The 24,366-nt window shown below is 41.7% G+C and overlaps 1 protein-coding gene across 3 annotated transcripts in view; it reads left to right on the top strand.

Moving 5' to 3' along the window:
- Positions 1-3,303: 3,303 nt before the first annotated feature.
- The window catches only part of DPY19L3 (dpy-19 like C-mannosyltransferase 3), a 74,947-nt gene continuing 53,884 nt past the window's right edge, over positions 3,304-24,366 (top strand). For 2 of the 3 annotated variants that reach the window (XM_020873186.2, XM_070451012.1), the window contains exons 1-3: positions 3,304-3,393; positions 5,180-5,321; positions 8,486-8,619. In XM_020873186.2, coding sequence (XP_020728845.2) covers positions 5,219-5,321; positions 8,486-8,619 — 237 coding nt within the window. In that variant the 5' untranslated portion in view covers positions 3,304-3,393; positions 5,180-5,218. Of the gene's footprint in view, positions 3,394-3,627; positions 3,787-5,179; positions 5,322-8,485; positions 8,620-24,366 lie in introns of those variants that run through there. The other variant, XM_020873185.2, reaches the window with a different exon arrangement.

The raw sequence follows: 24,366 nt of genomic DNA, 5'->3' as shown, positions 1-24,366 counted from the left end.
AGTCAGGCAAGGAGACCACTTATAAAAACTTGGAAATTTATGAACAGGAAGTAGAGATGAGGCTGGAGAGGTAAATGGAGCCTGATTCATGGCAGTACTTAGAAACTTGTTAAGGAGCTTGATTTTTATAGAAAGCCAGTAAGCCACCAAAAGATTTGTATCTTAGTAAGATCAGTTTGGTTATTATATGCAGAGTAGATTGAGTGGACAAAGCCAGGGACCAGGAACCAGAGGCAAGGTGCTCTGTCAGCAGGCTATTGAAATGATCCAGACAGAAAGATGGTACCTTGTATTACAGTACTGGCTATAAAGAGGGAGAAAAGTTGGGCAAGTTCTGAGATGTTTAGGAATAAACCCAATGGGACTCAGTATTTGACTAGGTATTTGGGTTACACAATACGGAGGAATAAAGTTTGGTTCCTAGGTTACCGGCAATTAGGTACATGGGGGCACATGGGAGGAAAAGTAGTTTTGGGGATTAGGAAAAGTTTAATTTTTAACAAGGTGAGTTTGAGATGCTTTGTACACGTGGAAATTTCCAACAGACACTGAACATATGGGACCTGGAGGTAAGGAGCTATGCCTCGACATAAAAACTTATGAGTCACAATATCACTGGAAACTGGAGACATGAGCCAGAGAGGAAAAGGAGCTTACAAAAGACTGAAAAGGAATGCCAGAAATGTATAGAGAAGGAATGCCAGAAATCAACCCTGAGTATTCATTGGAAGGACTGATGCTGAAGTTGAAGCTCCAATACTTTGGCCACCTGATGTGAATATCCAACTCCTTGGAAAAGTCCCTGATGGTGGAAAAGATTGAGGGCAGAAGAAGGGGGTGACAGGATGAGACGGCTGGACAGTATCACCGACCCTCTGGACATGAGTTTGAGCAAACTCTGGGAGACCCTGAAGGACAGGGAACCCCGGCTTGCTGCAGTCCATGGGGTTGCAAAAAGTCGGACATGACCTAACAGACTGAACAGGACAAAGAAGGAATACCAGGAGAGTCTATTGCCACAGAAAACAGGAGTGGTCCAGAGTGTTCACACTACTAAGCCAAACAACTTAAAAACTGAACAAACATGAACAAACATCGTGCATGAGAAGAAAGTCGGTGGAGTAGAGCTCCCTCCCCATTGGTCCAAGGCAAGATGCTTTTATGGGAAAGATGTGAACGGTATTAATGACTTCTGGTGCAGTGCTTCTCAGTGATGTACATACAAGTAACTTGAGGATTATATTAAAATGCAGGTTTCTGACTCAGTAGGTCTTGGGGAGAGCTGGAGATCCAGCATTTCTAAGGTCCTAGGTAATGTCAACACTGCTGGTCCACAGATCACATTTTGAATAGCAGGGTCCTGCTATGGGTCTCAAACTTTGCTGAACACAGACTCACATGGAGAACTTCCTACAGATTCTCAGTCCCTGACTGCTACAGATTGATTCAATAGGCGTGGAGAGAATCTGATAATTTCCAACAAGCTCCCCATGATGACACAGGTTTCCAGACCATACTTTTTGACTTGACCTGTTTCAGCACAACTTAACTGTTGCTGACCCCAACAAAGGAAAAGCCAAAGTCCACTGTGCTTCAAAACATAATACAAACAAGAAGTGCTCACCTCTGCGGTCACAGTGCATGCCCAGAGCTCAGTGGGGGATGGGTCTACCACTCATTACCCATCACCCCCACAGCCACAAATGCTGTATTGGAATGAAGAATTCCTTCTTAATTAACTTATTTAATACCAAGACTTACTCTGTGCAGTGGGTGTTTATTTCTCTCAATGCTTTATCTTGTTTAGTAAAACCATTTCATAGTAAAACAAGCAGCTGCTAACAAACAGTATTTCCTTTACTCAAAAGATACATGTTTCACAACAGACTCATGAAAATTTATTAATAAGAAAAAACCCTATATAAGAAAGAAGGGGGGAATCCTATTTAATGAGGAATCAACTCACATATGTATTTATTAAGCACACAAATGTATTTTACTACTGCATCTTAAGGTGGAAAAGGCGGATTATAAATACACAGTCCCTGTTCTCGGGTCCACACCATGAAGTAAAGACACCAACAATCATGTTGAAATATGACAAATACCACCTGAAAAAACAGCTGACATTTAGGTTTATTAAAACAACCCAGCAGTTACCTCAATCCATACTCACAGAATGTGTTTGTTATTAATAGCAACAGACACACAAAGGAGGAGAAAAACATCAAACAGGGGTAACTAGGAAAGGCACCTGGCTGAAGTAATTCCTGGAATTAAACAGATGGGCAGCCTTTTCACAGGTGGAGGACCCAGAGGACCATTCCTTAACAAAAATGAATTAACATGTGCTCTGAGAATCTGCTGACAAAAGGCTTTACTGTTCATCGCAGTGTGATTAAGAAAGATTTTTACGTAGACAGAACAGTAAAAGCCCTCCAAACGGCTGGCACCCGTTTGAAGACGACTAACACAGGAGAGTAAGACAGAGGAACATACTGTTTTCTAGAAGACAAAACTGGGAAGATACTGCCCGCCGCACCCCCAAAAAGGGCATCTATGGAGATACAAAATTAACTCTCACTGGCAGTCGGTAAAAGACTTCCAAGCACAGATCAGCGACAGCTGGGCCCTGGGGAGTTTGCCAAGACCGGGGAAGGGGCGCGCCAGGCCCTGCCACCCAGGAAGCTGGGAGAAGTCCGAGTGGTCGGAGTGCTTCCGTTCGTCGGGCCCTTACCGGCCCCTCCGGATCGACCAGCACAGGTGACCAGAGGGCGCCGGCGAAAAGAACAGTTTCCTGCTGCCCGCCCACCTTCCCCCTGGGGGACGAAGAGGTGTCACGGCTCCGCGGTCCGACCTGAGGCCACCCTTCCTCGCAGCTCGGCCCTCTTTGCCCAAGCCCCACCCCTCGCTCTGGTCCGGGGGTGGCGGGCGTCTGCGTGGCCGAAGGTGGCCTCCGGCCCTGCGGTCTGCAGCACGAGTCCAGTTCCCTTCCCGAGGTCCCGGGTGCCCCGGAGGTAGCTGCACCCCCAGACTGGGACGTTCTGGAGACCGGAAGTGCGCTGCTTCCTTCCGGCCGGCGCCGCACGAGACGGGGCGGGGCGTCCCCGGAGGGGGCGGGGGCCCGCGCTGACGGACGGCTCCCGGGACCTATGGGCGCGGCCACAGTGGCCCGGCCTCCCCGGCGCGCCCCCTCCCCGGGGCGGCAGACGCCCCCCAGCCCCCCATTTCCAGGGTGCTGCACAAGGCTCCGCGGCTGCGGGGTCCAGGTCGTTCCCCCGGCGCGTTGCAGGCCGTGGTGAGGCCCCGCACCCGCGACCCTCGGCGCCCCCGGCCAGCCCACAGCCTTCATTCCTGGTCCCGAGCCGCGCGCGAGGACGGCTGAGGCTGCAGGTTTGTGGTTGCGTGTCGGGCCGTGGGGAGCGCGAACGGACGCTTGGGCGCCAGACTTCGGCGGTTCGGGACTGTCCGGCGGGCGGGTGGGTGGCGCTGCGCCTTTGCCTGGTGGTGTTCGGCCGGATCAGCAGCGAAGAGCGAAAGCCCACTGGCCGCCCCGCTCCGTCGCGCAGTCTGGGGGCGCGGCCCCGCCCCTCGTGGCGTCTTGGGGCACCCGATTTGGGACGGGTCGTCCCCTGTCCACCCGACGTGCGGGGCCGGGGGCAGCAACTCTGGAGAGAGCAAGTTTGCCGAGGGCGGGGCGCCTTCTCGGTCGACTTCTCGCTTTGGCCGCGCGGGCGGAGGGAAGGCCCGGGTGGTCTCCGGCCTCGGCGGCAAAGCCACTTCTGGGTGAGTCCGGGCGAGTTACTGAACTTCTCCGGCCGCTCGGCGGCCGGCGGGGACCGCCGGTGCCGTAGGGTTGGGGTGCGGAGGTGAGCTGAACAACGTGCCCTGCAGCGCCCCGGATGCCCAGTACGCGCTGGTCCTCCTAAGCAATGGAGGAAAAAAGCAACGCTGTCATTTCCCTTTTCAAACATTAAGATAGCGTAGCTTGTAATTTGGTGGGGAAACTTTTGTACCATGGGGTTCATGCAATTACCACACATAGTTGACACTTAAATATTTGTTGCCGTATGTCCTAACATGTTACAGTGTATCAGTTTGGGATTTTTTTTACAACTCCGCTCGGAGCCTCTTTCTGAGCATGACTCTAGGATGAGGTAACTTGGGGATAAGCTCATCTCTGGAGGTACGACTTTGCCGACACTCCTTTTCTGTCTCGTTGCTCCAGATTCTCCATTTTCCGTGTTTGCCCCGAAGTCTGTTTTGCCTCTCAGGTTTTTTTGCTTGTTTCAATGAATGAATGAATGAATTGCATAATGTTGGATGATGTGTTCTTTTCAATAGAGCAACTTGTTTACTTTTAGGAATTAATAAACTGCCCCATCAATCATGTCCGGCGGCCGGTCATAGTTGATAAATAAATTAGTTAAGGCTGTTCATTCGTCAGAGGAGTGACGCAAGATGTTCTGGGGGACGGTAGCCAGCTTACTCACTGCCAGCACTCCCCCGCCTCCCACTTGCTGCTTCCAAACCAGGCTCCTGCTCCCTGCTGGCACTCCCACTGTTGCTCCCTGGCGGAGCAGCTGCCCTGATTGGCACACCCCCGCTGCCATCACCGCCCAGACATATTCCTAAAGCTTCCAGAGTGGATTGTTTGAAGGAACACAGGTATCAAAATCCAGATACCTGAGACAAAACACTATTTCAGTTCTTCAAAATCAGGCTATCAACAATCAACAGATTCTACTTAATACCATTTCCATGGTATGGTACTATAGAAAATGATAGGAAGCTACCTAATTATGTGACAAATTGCATAATGACTGCTGTAACTCTGGAAGGGGAAGGATCAGTAGGGGTCGGTGCATCCCAGGAAAAGAAGGCTTCCTGGAAGAAGGGCAGGGGTTTGTCTGTGATGCTCACCTGTATTCCTAACTCTTGGCAGTGCCTGCCGTAGAACAGGAGCTTTATAAATGTGGTCGTGTTGAAGAAATATTTGTGTTGTGTCTTGAGAGTCGCTTTGAATGCTTGTTAAGGTTTGGATGGGAAAATGGGAGGACATGGTAAGCATGGGGAAATGGCTCAGGTAAAGTCTCTAAAACACAGATGAGCACTAGGGTGTATTTGCTAGAGAGGGTACTCACATATGGCTGGTGCTTTACTTCTGTGTTGTTTGTAGGAGTGGTTGGAAGAACAATGCATGTGAGTCTTTGACACCATGATATCCATCAGGCAAAGAAAAGGAATACAAACCACAGAAGTTTCTGAGGATTACACGGCACAAGAAGAAAATGTGAAGCTGGAAGATAAATTGCCGTCTAGTATGTGATTTAAATTAAAGCAGCATTTGGGGTTGTTTTTTTTGTCTGCATATTGAAATAATCACTCTCCAACAGGAACAAAATTTGGAGAGACCTAATAGTTGAAGAAACTTGTTCTGCTACCCTGAGGCTTCTACAGATGATTTGATTTCTATCTGATAATATTCATTTTACAGTTATGCTTAGAATTCTTTGCTTCTCAGGTGTCTGTTCAGTATGATTATGCCAACCTGATCTTTTGACTTTCAGGGTAATACTTTTCCCCACTGTTTAGATTTTAGTCTCGTTCTTACTTTTCTGGTTTGTGTATGCTGCTTACAGTAGACAGCCTTACCTTGGGTGAGTTTCTCAATTCTTTAAAGTATTGAAAGATGAGTCAAAACATTTTTTTATTTTCAGTCAAATTCCTAAATATTTTTTCTTTGCCTTTTGGGGGGTGGGGAGGGAAGTGGTCAGAATTTGGTAAATTGTTTATACAATGTTGAAGACTTGTGCTAAGCCATGCATCAAACGGCATTAATTGCCAACCTTTTGTTTCCTGAATTGCTTTCTTAGACTAAGCATGTCAGGATTTTTAAAAGTAGTCATGAAAAAGTCCATGTCCATCAGCCGTTTTGGATATGACTGAGTTTATGTCGACTGCAGCTAGAGCTAGTAAAGTGATTTGGGGGAGCAGTTTTATAAAGTAAACAATCTGTGTTGAGCAGTCATGCCACTCGGCTGTTAGCAAATTGAGATAATGCAGAGTACTCTCTGAAAATCTCATACAAAATACAAGTTCAAGTTTGTCCTTTTAAATTTTTGCCAAAAGTTTTACTTTCATTTTAGGTTGGAAGGATTCGTTAACAAAAGAAAACACTTGTCACACACAATAAACAATTTCAGCATTTAACAGAGGATTATTTGACTTAATTTCAATTTACAATCATTAAAAGAAGATAAATGGAAGCAATAGAGAAAAGCATCTACATCACCAAATTGGGCTGACCAACATCCAGACTTAAACAGTGCTGGGCAGTCCCTCCTTAACAGCAAATCTGGACTCTCAGTTGGGGAAGGATCCTGGGTGGTGTGTCCACGCAACAGGCAAGATTTGAGATTGCAGTTTGGAGGACTCCCACTTATAATTCCGGGGCTTCCCTCATAGCTCAGTTGGCAGAGAATCCGCCTGCAATGCAGGAGACCCTGCTTCGATTCCTGAGTTGGGAAGATCCCCTGGAGAAGGGATAGGCTACCCACTCCAGTATTCTTGGCTTCCCTGGTGGCTCAGCTGGTAAAGAGTCTTCCTGCAATGCTGGAGTCCTGGGTTCGATCCCTGGGTTGGGAAGATCCCCTGGAGAAGGGAAAGGCTACCCACTCCAGTGTTCTGGCCTGGAGAATTCCATGGATTATACAGTCCATGGGGTCACAAAGGGTCAGACACAACTGAGCGACTTTCACTTTCACTTTGACTTTTCACTTTCATTTATAATCCCAGGCTACAAACTGATATCATCATCAGTTTGCACACAAAAATGCAGCTCTGGTTTTTCTTTAACTTTTATAATGCTGTTTGTTTCACCTTGTGAGTCACAGGACTTCTTAGACCCTGGGGGACTGGCCAGACCTCCAGGGCCCCAAAAATTTCAGGACGCACTCCCTTTCTTATCTAAAGTGCCACCTGACCTGCGGTACTTGCAGGCAGGCACAGAATCCAGGCAGTGGCCAGGAAGGTCAGAAGCAGATCAGAGACCTGCTCTCCTGCTTCTGAAGCCTGAACAAGATTTCCTCCATTTTAGTTTCCCTAACATTAAATTAAAACATGGCTTTGAGAATTGTTAATTCTACCAAAGCAGTATTTATGTCAGAAAAAAACAAAAGCAAAAAGGAAGGAACAGATATTCCCAGAAACCCACTCATCCTGAGATTGCCACTTATGGCCCTTTGATTATCTCGAAATCTGCATGTTGTTTCCTGTACATATATACCTACAAGCATTCAGATGTGATTTTGCAAAATTGAGATCCTACATGCTGTTGTGTAACTTGCTGTCTTTTTCTTATTATGATATATATGAACATACATCAGTCAGTGTATTTTTAAAATTTTGTCAGTGTGTAGTCACTGTGTAACTCTAGCATAATTTCTTTAACTAATTTCTTATTTAATATTTAGATGACTTTTAACCTTTTACCTATACAAACTGAACTGTGATAAATATCCTCGTGGCCAAATGTTTTGTTTAAAACTGTTTATTTAGGGTATATGCCTAGATTTAGAATTATTGGTCAAATAGGGTACGCATGTCAGTGGCTTTTATTGCCTGTTGCCATGTTGCATTGCAGAAAGGTATCAATTTATTCTAACACCAGCATTGTTTTTAAAATGTCTTTTTTTTGTGTGTGTGTACATACCAAAACAGAATACTAAACATTTTTAAGCTATCAAATTAGCCAGTATTGTAAAGTTATAGCTCTTTACTTTGATTTCCATTTCTTTAATACTAACCTTTTTTTTTTTTCTATTAATTTTATTGGTCATTTTTTCTTTTGTACATTGCCTATTCACATCCTTAATCAATTTCCTGCTGGAATATTCATTGTTCTGTTACCTTGAAAGTATACTACATTGACTGAACTGAACTGAATACTATATTAAGAATACTTAACCTTTCTTATATGTACTTTAAAAATATGTTTCCTCGTTTATATGCCCTTTAACTTTAGAATGATGGATTTTTTCTATGGATTTTAAAATTTTAATCAAATTTTGGGGTAGCTTTTAATGAATAAACCATACATTTTAAGTAGATCATCTAAAAGACTTTATATTTTAACTATAACACATTTATTCTTCCATTTAAGAAACTTAGTAGCTAAACTAAGTCAAACATGGGTCCTGGGTTTTAAGGTGAATAAGATAGTGTGCTTGTCTTCACAAAGTTCACATTCTAGTTGGCAAAATGGACAAATGAACAGTTAGATACAGTGGTGGGAAAAGCTATAATAAAAGTATAGAAAGAAAGATCTGTGGAATCACAGAAAGGAGCCCCTGTCTGCTGGGGACAGGGAAAACTCTAATGACAGGCAGCTGGAACTTAGCAGGCTTGACAATCTGAAATAGAACTATTAACTGCTAAATCCTTTACTGATTTGGTTGCTCATCTGTTTTATTTTTTCTATAAGGTTGTACCAATAGAAGATTATGGAAGATTCTGTCATTTACAATTGGTGGAACTGTTGCCCTGTGCATTGGGCTTCTTACATCTGTCTACTTGGCCACTTTACATGAGAATGATTTGTGGTTTTCTAATATTAAGGTATGAACATTGTATGATTTACCCATCAATGTCTCCAGTAGTTAGTTAACCATTTAGATGTATGACCAAGACAGTTTCATTTTGCCATAAAGAATTCAGGCCCTTGTGCTTGGATGCAGAGTAAAATGACTTTTGTTAATTTCTAATAACATCAGAAGTTTTATAGTCAAATGAGTTTTCCCATTTTCGTTAACTTATTCCAGTTATGTATCAGTTACTCTAAACCAGTATTTTTCAAACTGTAGATTGTGAAATTGGTGTAGTAGGTCATGAGTAACACTTTTCTTAATGAAATCAGATAGAAGAGAACATGGTCACATAGTAAAGTTGGTAATTATTTGTGAAACTTTTGTTTTAACTATATGTATGTATATACAAAACAGGTTATAGTATAATTTTTTTCTGTTGGGTATAGTAAAGAAAAAGGGGGGGGGGGGGGAGAAAGCCAAAGCAATTGTTTTAAACCAAGGAGTTTTAATCTGGCTCTATAGATGATCTTGATGTGGTATACCTTTCTAAAAGTATATGCAAAAGATTGCGGGAAGCTATAAATGTCATCAGATTTTTCAGAAGGGTCTGTGATTCTTTAAACACCAGTTTTCTTGTTGTCTTTCACTCTCTCTCTAAACATTTTTATACATCCTTCAATTTGGCTTTGGTTCAGAGCAAGTATAGCACTTAAAAGGAAACTTACACGTTGCCAGTGTTTTTCATCCAAATATAACTTGCTTTTCATCCAAAAATGTCATGATCCTTGACCTTATTTCCCACCATGACTTCTAATGACTAGTTGGTTATGAAGGTAAAATTGACTTTCGCAAGCAAAGTTTATTGTCTGTGAGAATATTCAAAAGCAGAATATGCAGAATATATAGACTGTCCAGTGTTTTCCAAAATATTTACAGCTTCAGTTCTGTTATTGGAATGAGTCTCCAAAGGAGACTACTTTGAATGACAAGTTTTATTTTTATGAATAATGTCTAGTATGTTTATTTTTTTAAACCTGCCATATTACTTTATAGGTATAGCAAGTATCTATGTATATATCTTTTTACAAATGATCATGGTACCAAAGAATAATAATTCTTATCCTTCAATGACACTTGGTAGTTTTTCTTGTCAAGAAAAATTTTACCCACCTTTGTCTTTTTAAAATGGAGTACCTGTAAAGAGATTCCCTGGAGATAGAAATTTAAGACTTATTTAATACAAGTATTTTGAATAAAGCAGGGAATTTCCCCTTTGTGGGCATAAAGCCAAAATTAAATGCTAGAAGCTGTATAGCAAGGTACCAGGTGAAAGAGATGATGTAATTTTAAAATGTAAGTTTAGTTCTTTAATTTAAAGCTGATAAGTGGCCTTACTAATATACCCCCTCATCAAGAAGCCTGAGGAGAAGGCCAGGTCATGTAGGGCTTTGTAGACTGGGCAGAATTGCAGAGAAATGGACAGAGACAGAGTCAGAAGGATGTCATGATTGATCGTTTGTGTGGAGGACGATTGAGGAGGACGAATCATCAGTGATGACCTTTCCCCTATTAGCAGAAGGATAGATGGGTGGATCTTCATTCACTGTGATCATGAACCCCATGAGAAGAGAAGGTCTGGAGGGGACAGTAACATCTGGCCAGCTACCTGGAGTTAAGCCACTCTTCAAGGTTGATGGCACAGTCCTCCCCAAAACAGCCCCTCACTTCAGACACCAGTCACAACTTTGGGGGTTCCCCAGCTACTCTCACTTCAGACCAACAGGCTATACATTCACTCAGATGACACAGAACTCAGGGAAGCTCTATACTTATCATTACAATTTTATTATAGAACTAGGATACACATCAGAACCAGCCCAAGGAAGAGGCGCATCCGGCTGGCCTGGGAGAACCCCACACTCAGAGTCTCCATTGTCCCATCTCCCAGAGGCAGGACATGACTGTCACGTTGCTGCTGCTGCTACTAAGTCGCTTCGATCATGTCCAACTCTGTGCGACCCCATAGACGGCAGCCCACCAAGCTCCGCCGTCCCTGGGATTCTCCAGGCAAGAACACTGGAGTGGGTTGCCATTTCCTTCTCCAGTGTGTGAAAGTAAAGTTGCTCAGTCGTGTCTCGCAACCCCACGGACTGCAGCCTACCAGGCTCCTCTGTCCATGGTATTTTCCAGGCAAGAGGACTGGGGTGGGGTGCCATTGCCTTCCCTGGACTGTCATATTAGCATGCAGCAATGTGTAGAGTATTGCCAGCTGGCAAAAGTTACTGAGCTCTGGTGTGGAGAGTTTTTACTGAGGTTTCATTATGTATGCATTATTAAATAATTGACCACAAAGTCGAACTCAATCTCCAGCCCCTCTTCACTCCCCAGATGTTGGTCTGATATCTGCTGGCTCAGTGCCCCAACCCTCTGATGATATGGCTGGACTTTCTGGCTTGACCAACTCCCATCGTGAATCATCTCCTTAGCGAAAACTGTCTGGGGGTCCCCCCTGAGTCACTTGTTAACACAAGCTATCAGATGTGGGCCAAGGAGCCCACCGTGAATAACAAAGATACTCTGTCACACGGAAGTTCAAGGGTTCATTGGCTGCCCCCAGGAACGGGGACAAAGGGCAACCAAGTTCTTTATTGTATAGGACTCAGTAAGGCAAGAAATGAGGAGTTTGAGTTTGGATACATTGTGAGTCACTTTCAAAACAATCCAAGTAAAGACCTAGAGTAAAGGAAGCTGGGTATGGACCTGAAGGCAAGAATTCCATCTGTGTTGGAAACAGACACTTTCCTGTTACCAGCTTGTGGTTGTGTGGGCAAGATTGTTTGGGGAGTATGTAGAGTGAGAAAAGAAAGAGACCCCACGCTAGATTCTGGCTGTGCCTCAGATGGCATCTGGGAGAAGCCGTGAAAGAGGCCCATCCTCTCACAGGTTTCTCCCTCTCACCATCACCAACACCCCCAGCCCCTCAAGCTTAAAATTGAGCCAGAGTCTGGATGCATTTTTTTTTTTCTCTCTCTCTATTCAACCTCTCTCTCTTTTTCCCCCTATGTCACAAGAGGAGTCCTCAGATGATGTAATCATTTCTCAAACCAGATTACAGGCTTTGGTTTATTTTTCATCTTTGAACCATCTAAACCCAGTGATCTCCAGAACTCTGCACTGAAGGAAATGATCTAAACCTGCACTGCCCAATACAGTAGCTGCCAGCCAGGTGTAGCAATTGGACACTGGAAATGTGGCTAGTCCAACAGAGGAACTAAATTTTAAATTTTACTTAAATTGAACTTTAATTTTCAAATATGTATACATTTTCTGTGAATAAACCAATGACAGTTCTAGCCATTACTGATCAGTGATTTACTTAGCCAAAGGAGAAGCTCATTTTCAGAGTTTATACCTAGATTTATTCCTTTTCATCACTTTCATCTTGGAGGATTATGGAAATATTTGAGACATGTAAATCTGTTTTCCTCTTTTTTGTTTGTGAGTTATAACTTATCAAAATTACTAGGCTACTTTTTTATGAAAATACTTTGATCTTTTGAACACCTTGAATTAGTTGTAATTATTCAGAGAGTACAGATATTGCTAATAAAATAGACTAATCACACATTCAGTTTATGCATTCAAAGTAATTTTTTTAAATGGTCATAGCAATGTCAGTATTTAATATGTGGGAAACTCTGGAACAGAGAAACTGAAGAGCTGAAAAGGAGAAAATGTTGGTTTAAATGGTCCTAGAAAATGTGTAAGTAGTATCCTTTCCTACCATATTTTTTTAATTAAAAAGTCATTTTCCGAGTATAAGAGCTTTTTTCAAATAACTTTAACTGAATGTCTGCTATGTGCTTGACCCTGTTTTAGGTGCATTTTATACATATTTTATTTAATCTGGCTGTTTCCAAAGCCCAAGCTATTTTAACTCTTAACTTGTCCTTTAAATGCAGCCGTTTTTGTTTTGTTTTGTTTTTTTCCTGCTCTGCATTATGAAGGAAACAAACTAAGAGAATTTAAAGCCCACACTCTTACTTGCTGTGCTCCCCTCGCAGTGACCCGCACATCCTCAGGGCTGAGTAGACAGTGCTCTTTTGGAGCAGGGCCAACCTCTAGGGGTGAGGCAGTGGTGTAGCCAGGAGACCACTGGCTGCTGCAAAGAATCTGGTTGGAACTAGAGCCGAAGGGTGCAGCCTTCGGAGCTTGCCTTCAAGGTTAGGGCATGGTTAGCAATGGCAAGTGGGAAGCTGTTAATTGTGTTTTTAATAATTTGTGTTTAGTAGGTACTAAAGTAAATATCTGTGTGGTCTTGTTTGTTTTTGTTTTTTGAACGTGTATTTTTTTTTTTAACTGCACAAACTATACTGTGATAACAACAAATACTTTTTCAGTGAAAAACATTGCTCGGTATTCATCACCTTTAACAGAAGACAATTTTCATTTTCCCTTCCATTCTTCTTCATCCTGTATGTGTATATGTATTTTACTTATTTATGACTTCAGTATAGGCAGTTTTTATAATCATCATATGCTTTTCAATATACAATTGTATATTTTCACAAACAATTATTATGTAAATAATGATAGCTATATAATTTAATCTTTTTGACATTTTTATACCCATGGTCATTTCACTGTTTCCTTGCTCCCCAATTTGGGATAGATTGTTTCTGACTGTGTGGTTAGACCCCTAAAATTGCTTACTTCTCATTTTAAAGTGGCAGAATAAAGATGTCAGTTCTCTTACTTTTTTTTAGAATTACTTCAGAGCAATTGAGAGAAATGAAAAATAGTCAAATTCCTTCTTTGATGAAACTAGAGTCCTGTAATCTGGAATCACAGTATATGAGGAAGGGCTGCCAAATCTAGTGAAACTCCTAGGAGTGTAGACAGATGCTGAGAGAGGAATCTCAAAGCTGCAGATTTTGGAAAAACCTGCCAAAGTTTAGTCCTCCAAAGTCACTGGCATATCCTGGGTTGGGGGGTGTGGTGGTTAATGGGACTGGATGTAAGGAGCAATGACAGAAGCTTTCCTAGAGATACTCTGATGTGAAAGAGAAACAAGATAGACAGGCTGAAAGACATCACAGAAACGTGCCATTTTTGTAAAAGTCAAGATGACCAGGATAAAGAAAGAAAACTTGCATTTTCAACAGCCCCAAAGCTGCCAATCTCTGTTGACTAAAATGAGGAAAAGACTAAAACCTCACTCTGTAATCCACTCTGAAGCACCAGGAAAATTCTTGCAGGCCTAAGTTATGGCCCAGGCCTCTCCCCTGCATGAGCTTCTGACGTGTAGCTGATTGGGTAAGAACTTGCCATATTCAGAAATGAGTTAATACTCAAAAAAGAGCTAGTCCAGGATCTGTACAATGATACTGCAAGAAAAAAAGGGAAGAGAAAAACAAGAACAAATGATACATGAAGAATAGTCACCAGAAAACTTTCACAGCAGAGACAAGAAGATTCTAGCCAATCATGTCACAAGGAAAAGCAAACATAATACAGTGTTTGCCACTGTAGAAGGTGAATTCAGAGTAGGAATATAGCAAGGAGTATACATTTTTAAAGAGAAGTAGGAAGATGACAAAAGGAAATGAAACTTGAGCTGACAGATCTTAGTCAATAAATAGAATATTTAAAGATATAATAGATAGAAATCATGACTATAGGAGGCCAGAACCTGCAGAAAGCACAGAAAGAGATATGTTGGACAGGACTGATTAAACAAAATAAAATTAGTAAAGTTAAAATATTAAAGAGAAGTGACAGCTGAGAAAAACAGCAGCAAGACTGCATAATTTGTGTCCCAAAGGAACCAAAACCGTGAAACAGGAAAAGAAAAAAAGTTTAAATGTAATTCAAGAAAACTTTCCAAAAATAAAAGAAGACTTGAATCTACAAATTGAACAGGCACAGTGAGTCCCAGGAAGATTTGGCCTAGAAAAGTCATTAGCAAGTTGTAGTTATGAAATTGCTATACTTGAGTAGTAAACAACTTTTGATCATCCAGACAAAAAGATCAAGTTATGTATAATAGGAGACAAAGGTCAGCCTGGCTTCCAAGTTTTCCATAGTAACATCGAGTGCTCCAAGACCACGAATGATGTCTAAGAAAGTGATTTACATGTTTTAACCCGATTACTCCATCATATATAAAGCACCATACAGATTTTTTTGACTCTGAGAAATGTATTTTTAACAACACTTGGAGAAGTGGGTAGAGGAAAAACTTTATCCTGTCAAGAGATAAAAGGCAAAACAGTGGTAGAAAAATTGTCAGTGAAGTTCAAATTTAGTTTAGGACTAAGAATAAATAGTTACAGAACAAAACATATGTGAGCAATGTGAATGAATTGAAAATCGCTCAGTCGTGTCTGACTCTGTGACCCCATGAACTATACAATCCATGGATTTCTCCAGACCGGAATACTGGAATGCATAGGTGTTTCCTTCTCCAGGGGATCTTCCCAACCAAGGGATTGAACCCAGGTCTACCGCACTGCAGGTGGATTCTTTACCAGCTGAGCCACCAAGGAAGCCCATGAGCAATGTAATAACATGTAATAATGTTATTATATAATAGTAACACACCCCAGTGTAGTAATAACACAATAGCACAAGTTAGAAGAGGAATTGGAAAGAGAAGGTAAAAGATGGTGGAGGTATGCTAATTTATCTTTTATAGCTAGAATTCAAAAACTTTCAACTAAAAATCATGTCCAGAAACAGACACACAGTATATATAAAAGAACATTCCAGGAAAAATATTATCAAATAGTTGGCAGAGGAGAAATATGAATTTCATATAATAAGATTGTCATTACTCCTTATAGGAAGTCAGTAGATACTCTCCATAGAGGTAAAGAAGTTATCCTCTGAGGTTATAAAGAAAGGTAAACCCTAGAACAAAAACATAAACCTTCCAAGTTAAAGACACATGTACACACATGCAACCACACACAGACACACACACACACACAGAAACAAGCAGACAGATCATGTAGCAAAGGATTTGTTCTAAAAAGCAGCAAAAAGCATGACACAAAATGTATTAACACAAATATATCCAAATGTTTTTGTTTAAATAAGTGTCAATGGGTTTTAGGTTCACCTAATAAAAATTCTGGATCATAAAGCAAAATCCAAATCACATCATATTATGCATAAGATCCTCCCAGAACAAAGTTACTTAGAGGGATTAAACCAAAAGTATGGATAAAGACTTAATAAATGCAAAAGGGGGAAGGAAAATCTCAGACAGAAAATTGTATTAAGTGAAGCAAAGAAGGTCAATGTGGTATGACCTAAATCAAATCCCTTAGGATTGATTATACAGTGGAAGTGACAAATAGATTCAAGGGGTTAGATCTGATAGACAAAGTGCTTGAAGAACAATGGATATTGTACAGGAGGCAGTGATCAAGATCATCCCCAAGAAAAAGAAATGCAAAAAGGCAAAATGGTTGAGGAGGGCTTACAAATAGCTGAGAAGAGAAGCTAAAGGCAAAGGAAAAGGAAAGATATGCCCATCTGAATGCAGATTTCCACAGAATAGCAAGGTGTGATAAGAAAGCCTTCTTTAGTGATCAATGCAAACAAATAGAGGAAAACAATAGAATGGGGAAGACTAGAGATCTCTTCAAGAAAATTAGAGATCCCAAGGGAAGATTTCATACAAAGATGGGCACAATAAAAGACAGAAATGATATGGACCTAACAGGAGCAGAAGATATTAAGAAAAGGTGGCAAGAATACACAAAAGAACCATACAAAAAAGATCTTAATGACCCAGATAATCCCGATGGTGTGGTCACTCACCTTGAGCCAGACATCCTGGAGTGTGAAGTCAAGTGGGCCTTAGGAAGCAAAACTGCGAACAAAGCTAGTGGAGGTGATGGAATTCCAGCTGAGCTATTTCAAGTCCTAAAAGATGATTCTGTGAAGTGCTGCACTCAATATGCCAGCCAATTTGGAAAATTCAGCTGTGCCAGAGGACTGAAAAAGGTCAGTTTTCATTCCAATCCCAAAGGCAATGCCAGAGAATGTTCAAACTACCGCACAATTGCACTCATCTCACACACTAGCAAAGTAATGCTCAGAATTCTCCAACTAAGGCCTCAACAGTACGTGAACCAAGAACTTCCAGATGTACAAACTGGATTTAGAAAATGCCGAGGAACCAGAGATCAAATTGCCAACATCTGTTGGATCATTGAAAAAACAAGAGCGTTCCAGAAAAACATGCTTTATTGACTACACCAAAGCCTTTGACTGTGTAGATCACAACAAACTGGAAAATTCTTCAACAGATGGGAATACCAGACCACCTTACCTGCCTCCTGAGAAATCTGTATCCAGGTCAAGAAGCAACAGTTACAACCGGACATGGAAAAACAGGCTGGTTCCAAATTGGGAAAGGACTACATCAAGGCTGTATATTGTCACCCTGCTTATTTAACTATGTGCAGAGTACATCATGCGAAATGCCAGACTGGATGAAGCACAAGCTGGAATCAAGTTTGCCAGGAGAAATATCAATAACTTCATATGCAGATGACACCACCCTTATGGCAGAAAGTGAAGAGGAACTGAAGAGCTTCTTGATGAAATTGAAAGTGCAAAAGCACTCCAACTCTCACATCCTTACATGACTACTAGAAAAACCATAGCCTTGACTAGATGGACCTTTGTTGGCAAAGTAATGTCTCTGCTTTTTAATATGCTGTCTAGGTTAGTCATAACTTTTCTTTCAAGGAGTAAGCGTCTTTTAATTTCATGGCTGCAGTCACCATCCACAGTGATTTTGGAGCCCAGAAAAATAAAGTCTGACACTGTTTCCACTGTTTCACCATCTATTTGCCATGACGTAATGGGACTAGATACCAGGACCTTAGTTTTCTGAATATTGATTTTTAAGTGGGATGTGAGAATTGGACCATAAAGAAAGTTGAACACCGAAGAATTGATGCTTTTGAACTGTGGTGTTGGAGAAGACTCTTGAGAGTTCCTTGGACTGCAAGGAGATCCAACCAGTCCATCCTAAAGGAAATCAGTCCTAACTATTCATTGAAAAGACTGATGCTGAAGCTGAAGCTCCAGTTCTTTGGCCACCTAATGGGAAGAACTGACCCATTGGAAAAGATCCTGATGCTGGATAAGATTGAAGGCAGGAGAAGGGGATGACAGAGGATGAGATGGTTGGATGGCATCACCAACTCTATGGACATGAGTATGAATAAGCTCCGGGAGTTGGTGACGGACAGGGAAGCTTGGCGTGCTGCAGTCCATGGAGTTACAAAGAGTCAGACACAACTGAGCAACTGAACTGAGGCAAAGAAGGACAGTGTTTCAGTGATAAACATACAAACTACAAATAGGACTATCTGTGTATCAAATAATCAAAATATTTACAAAGCAAAAACCACTGGAGATGCAAGAAGAGTATAGAAATACCTTAGTATTGAGTTTTAATTCTTTCCCAGTCATAGAAAAACATGTGGACAAAAATAAGTAAGGAGGGACCTCCCTGGTGGTCCAGTAGCTGGGAGTCCATGCTAGAGGGCCTGAGTTTGATCCCTGGTCAGGGAACTAGATCCCACATGCTGCCTTTAAGACTTGGCACAGCAAAATAAATAAATATTTTAAAAAATAAGGATATAAAGATGTAATATTGAATATGATAGACCTAATCTATAATATCTAAAGATAAGATACACTCATCTCCAGTTCCCTTTTGAAATTTGGATTTATAAAGTCATAGTGCAGTAACTTTAAATGTAGATAGTGTAGACATTCTTAGCACCTCACTCTAGTATGTTTAATTAAAGTTTGTATAAATGTAAATTAGTGTAAGAGGATAAAGTAATATCTAATCAAGTTATTTTTCAAAAGATTACAATACCTTTTTGGTCTACACCTAAACCGTGTTCATTTTGTACATATTCTGCGTTTAATTCTAATTGCACCTTTGTGATGTGTATTTATATACAGTGTGCATAAATGTTTGTGAAATTTGGATTACAATTGTAGATTATGTATGATGGCATTGCTTGAGAATGTTTTGCTTGTAAAAATTTGAAGGTGCAATCAAATGCTAATTTGAAGGTGCAATCAAATGCTACTAGTTCTTCTGATTTTCAAGAAACTTATCTAAAGTATTAAGCCTTTTCCTTCCTGTGTAGTACTTACTAAACAATTTTTTGTATTTAGGCATTTGCATCAAATTGCTGAACAAGATTAATGTCCACGTTAATTCAACAATTTTAAAAGACTATTTGGGGAGGGTTGGGTATATAATTTTTTAGCTCTGTTTACATCCCAAAGTAGAAAGATAAAATTTATATTTACTAGAGCTATTCAAAGAATACACTTTTCTATATTGTAAAAACAGGAAGAGCAAAGTAAATCATACAGAAAATAAACATTTATACTATTCTGTAAAAAAAAAAGACTTGGCACAGCAAAATAAATAAATATTTTAAAAAATAAGGATATAAAGATGTAATATTGAATATGATAGACCCAATCTATAATATCTAAAGATAACATACACTCATCTCCAGTTTTCACAGAACATTCACTAAAACATTGATAAATTAAACCATAATGAAAATCTCAGTCCAAAAATACAAAAATTATATGATGATATTCTCTAATCACAGTGTGATAGCACATAGTCTTGGCTTGTTCCTGACTTTGGGCATAAAGGTCACAGTATCCCCTTTAAATAAAGATAGGAGTTAACTAATTAAAAAGAAAAATCAGTACCTTGAATTTTAAAAATAATCTTTGACCACAGGTAATTAAAACTGAATTTGTAGAAATCACAAATGAAATCTAGAAAATATTGAAACCTATGTTTCAGAATTAATGAAAGAGTATTCAGAAGAAAGTTTATAACTGTAAATACTTTCATTATGAAGTAAATGAACTTTTCCACTTACGAAGTCTCACAACAGAAGGAAGGATAAAAGTATTAATAAGAGAAATTGTCACCTCAAAAGTAGGAAAACAGTTCATAAATGAATGGTTATTTGGGGAGTGAAAACTAAAGAAACTAAAAAAAGATACAGATGGGGTAGGAAGTGAAAATATCCAAAAATTACAAAAATCATGAAATATGGTCACAGAGAAATAACCATAAAGACCATGAAATAAGAAAGAGCCACATGATACTATTTTGTTTGATTTATGCACATTAGATGAGTGGGTAACATGGATGATTTTCTAGAATATAAATTACCAAAATGGCCCCAGTAAACATAATTATTTCTGTACGTGTGATAGAGAAAACTTGAAAAACACCTACCTAACCCCCACCCCAAAAATACCAGATGCTGTGGATTTTATGAAGGAATTCTGCCAAACTCTTAAAAAATTCCACTGCTATTTGAGCTATTCTAGAACATTAAAGAGGAAGAAAATTTCCAAGATATTGTTATAAATCAAGAATTACACACCAAACCTGAGGATCAGAATATAGCTACAGTCAGTTCTTATTTCCACCGGTTATGATCTATAAAGTCACTGAGAGCTGTGAGTTAGAGAATACTGAACCATTGCTTCTGGGGAAATATGTACATGTATATAGCACACTCATATCACACAGAGGTTACAGTCTTAAATCCTAAAATCTCCTCCTGGTAGATTCTATTTTCTTTTTTTTCACAAAAGAAAAAATGAGGTTCAGAACTGTTACATGAGTCGCCTGAGGCCATCCACTAATATTTGAAAGAGCTGGGATTCAAACTTTGTCCACTGGTCCTGGAGCTGAGGCATCTTGCACTGTGCTGCTCTGCCCCTTACTGAAAGAGGAGATAAGAGTTATTGGCAGATGATGCAACTATATACCTGTTCACCCCAAGAGAATCTAAAAAGTGGTTACAAGCAATAAGAAAGTTCAGAATGTACCAGGGATTAAATATGCCGATGCCAAAACTAAATATACAGAAGCCACGATAATTTTATTTTTACGTTTGTCAAAAACTGAAATTAATAGGGATGGAAGACTTCACATACGCCCTTTTAAAAAGTGTTGCCTGGCAGTCCTAGAACGCAGCTCTCCTGTGTGACTGTTTCAGCCTTTTCTTCCCTCCTCTTCTTCACCAGACCCCCTCCAGTCTTCACTGTCAGCTAGGGACACTGCTTCCTGTTTCACCATATAGGGAAGGAAGAAATTATTTTTCCTACTACCCGCCTAGGCTCTCTGGCTGGAGTCCTATAAATTGAGCTGGCAAAAGACAGATTAACAAGAGGAAAGCATACAAGTTTCTTTAATACAAGTTTTATGGGACACAACACCTTCATAATAAAATGACCCAAAGAAATCCTCAGACCTTTGCATTTTTGTACTGGATTTGATGAAGAATCGAGGGCAGTGGGAGAATGTGATAGTGTGTGAGCCCAGGGTAGTACAGAGGTCAGAGTCCATTCTGCACCTGCCACCCGTCCGTTTCCTTCAGCATGCCAGGGAGCCGTATTTTGAGGTAACGTGTTCTGAACTCTGTCAGCTGAGAAAGGAGAGGTCAACTGAAGAGACGGCGCACCTGCCCCCACTCTACACCGCCCAGGCCGGTACACGTGCTCGCCGACTCCCTGCCCGTGTGTGCCAGGCCCTCGCCCCCGTCTCCTGCTGATCCACGTCGCTCTAGCACGTCGTCCTTCTCTGTCTCTCACACTTCTCCCATCCTAGAAGGAGCAGGCTACTCTACTTCCCCCCCTTGCACTTACTGTCCCATCTTTCTGCTCACCTTAACACCAAAATTCCCCCCAAAGTTTGGTGACTTAGTCATCTGTGTTCCTCTCTTCCCCTTCTCTCTCTCAAACCCATTCCGATCAGGCTCCACCCATGATGTGCTTAAAAAGGTCTGGCTAAAGTCATGGATGTCCCCCAAGTTACTTAGCTGTGTGCTTCCGTTGTGGCTCAGCTGGTAAAGAATCTGCCTGCAGTGTGGGAGACCTGGATTCGGTCCCTGAGTTGGGAAGATCCCCTAGAGAAGGGAACGGCTACCCACTCCGGCATTCTGGCCTGGAGAATTCCATGGACTGTATAGTCCGTGGGGTCGCAAAGAGTCGGACATGACTGAGCGACTTTCACTCACTTTACTAACTGTAGTGGTCATTTCTCAGTCCTCCTACCTGACCTGTTAGCATCTTTCCTTGCCTCCAGCACACAGTCTCCCGGGTCTCCTCCTGCCTCTCAGATGCTCCTTGGACTCCTTTACAGGCTCCTCCTCAGCCTCCCAGTGACCTCTAATTGGCAGAGAACCCTAAGAATCAGCTCCTGCATTCTTCTGTCCACCGTCAGCTGCTGAGAACAGTCTGTCTGTAGCTTTAAATACCATCTCCACGGGTTTCCCAGGTGGCTCAGTGGTCAAGAATCTGCCAGTGCAGGAGATGCAGGTTGGATCCCTGTGTTGAAAAGATCCCCTGGGGTAGAAAATGGTAACCCACTCCAGTATTCTTGTCTGCGAAACTGCAGGGACAGAGGAGCCTGGCGGGCCGTAGCCCACGGTGTTGCCGAGAGTCGGGCATGACTGAAATGACTGAGCACGCACAACCACCTCTATGCTTCCAGCTCCCAAGTGTCCATCCCTGCTCAGACATCCGCCTGAACTCAGACTTGGATATTCAGCCACCTACTTGATCACCTGCATTTGTCCGATAGGCAGTTCAGACTTAACTGACTTAAAACACCTGACCTTCCCTGGCTGCAGGTGTTTCTCCTTAAAACCAAATCTGTAAATAGCAACTTTGTCCTTCAGTGGCTCAGGATTTCTGTCCTTAGAGAATTCTAGTTCTTTCAAATGCCAAATTAAATCCTTTAGGAAATCCTATCAGTTTTCTTTCTGGCTGCGCTGTGCAGCATGCAGGATCTTAGTGTCCCCACCAGGAATTGAACCCACCCTGCCCTGCATTGGAAGCATGGAGTCTTTTTTTTTTTTTTTTGGAAGATAATTTCTTTACAATATTGTGGTGGATTCTGCCATACATCAGCTTGAATCAGCCACGGGTGCACATGTGTCTCCTCGTCTTGAAACCCCACCACCAACCTCCCTCCCCACCCCATCCCTCTGGATTGTCCCAGAGCAGTGGCTTTGAGTACCCTGCCTCGCATCAATCTTGCACTGGTCATCTATTTTACATATGGTATACATGTTTCAATGCAATTCTCTCAAATCATCCTACCCTCGCCTTCTCCCACAGAATCCAAAAGTCTGTTCTCTACATCTGTCTCTTTTGCTGCCTTGCATATAGGGTTGTTACCATCTTCCTAAATTCCATATGTACGTGTTAATATACTGTATTAATGTTTCTCTTTCTGACTGACTTCACTCTGTATAGTAGGCTCCAGTTTCATCCACCTTATTAGAACTGACTCAAATGCATTCTTTTTTATAGCTGAGTAATATTGCATCGTGTATATGTACCACACACAGCTTCCTTATCCATTCGTCTGCCTATGGACATCTAGGTTGGGAAGCATGGCGTTTTAACCACTGGACCACCAGGGAAGTCTCTCAGTTTTCTTTTGATAGTATCTAGAATCGGATCACCATTCACAACCTCCGCCTTTGTGTCTGCGAGGATTACTTCAGCAGCTCCCTTCCTGGATTCCCTGTGGAGTCTATCCTGAGCCTAACAGCCAGTGAGATTCTTTTAGATGTTTGGCAGTGTATGTCTCTGCTCGAAACCCTTCACCCTCAAACTCAGCATGCCCGAAACCAAACTCCTACCTCACACCTCCCTACACACCCACCTTCTAGCTCAGGGCACAAGCCCAGAGTCCGTGTGCCTGCAGCCCCCGGCCCCTCCTTACACCTCAGATTCTGTTTCTGCCCCTTCAGCCTCTCTGACACGACTCCCCTCCCTTGTTCCTTCTGCTCAGACCACCCTGTCTCCGTGATCTCCAGGGTGCCTGCGGGCTGTTCTGACTGTTCAGCTCTCCCCTCAGGCCTCCGCGGGCCCCACTGTCTCACCTCTTCCAGCCTCTGGTCAGCGTCATTTCATCAGAGAGACCTTCACTGCCCACCTCCAGGCTCACAGTACCACCCCCTTCCCTTCCTGTCCCTCTTCTCTGCTTTGCCTTTTATGTTTTACTGGTTTATTCTCTTCTCCTCCTGCTCTGGATTATAAATTCCATGAAGGCAGAGATTGTGCCTCTTTTGTTCCCTGCTCAGTCTCTCGGCAAAAGATTGCTTATAAATTGTTGGTGGTTAGTAGGCATTTGTTGAATGAATGAATGAATGGATGGATGGATGAATGAATGAGTGAATGGGGAGGATCAATTGGATTAAAAAGATACCAATCAGAAGCACCGAATCTGGTGGGCAGACTAAGTTTTGGGTTTGTTTTTTTTTTTTAATATTTATTTTTATTTATTTATTTAACTGCACAGGGTCTCAGTTACGGCACGCGGGATCTTCAGTCTTTGTTGTGGCATGCAGGATCTTTTTTTTCTTTTTTAGTTGCAGCATGCACACTCTTCAGTCGTGTCATGTGTGATCTAGTTCCTGACACGGATACAACCTAGGCGCCTGCAACCTGGGATCTCGGAGTCTTAGCCACTGGACCACCTCTGACGTCTGGGAGGCTAGTTGAATAGGCAAAGAATAGTCATTCCTTTCTATTGATACCAGTCTTGCCTTGAATAGTTACTTCCCTTTTTAAAAAATGCATTGTTCTTTCTCACTAAAACTCAAACTGCTTGGGGTCAAGGACTGAAATCTTAACACCTTTTATTTCCTCAGCAAATGAATGTTCAGTG

This window comes from Odocoileus virginianus, chromosome 20 (assembly GCF_023699985.2).
Source record: "Odocoileus virginianus isolate 20LAN1187 ecotype Illinois chromosome 20, Ovbor_1.2, whole genome shotgun sequence".
Taxonomy (NCBI): Eukaryota; Metazoa; Chordata; class Mammalia; order Artiodactyla; family Cervidae; genus Odocoileus; species Odocoileus virginianus.
Note: the sequence above shows the minus strand (reverse complement) of the source record. Positions and strands in the feature narration are given on the sequence as shown.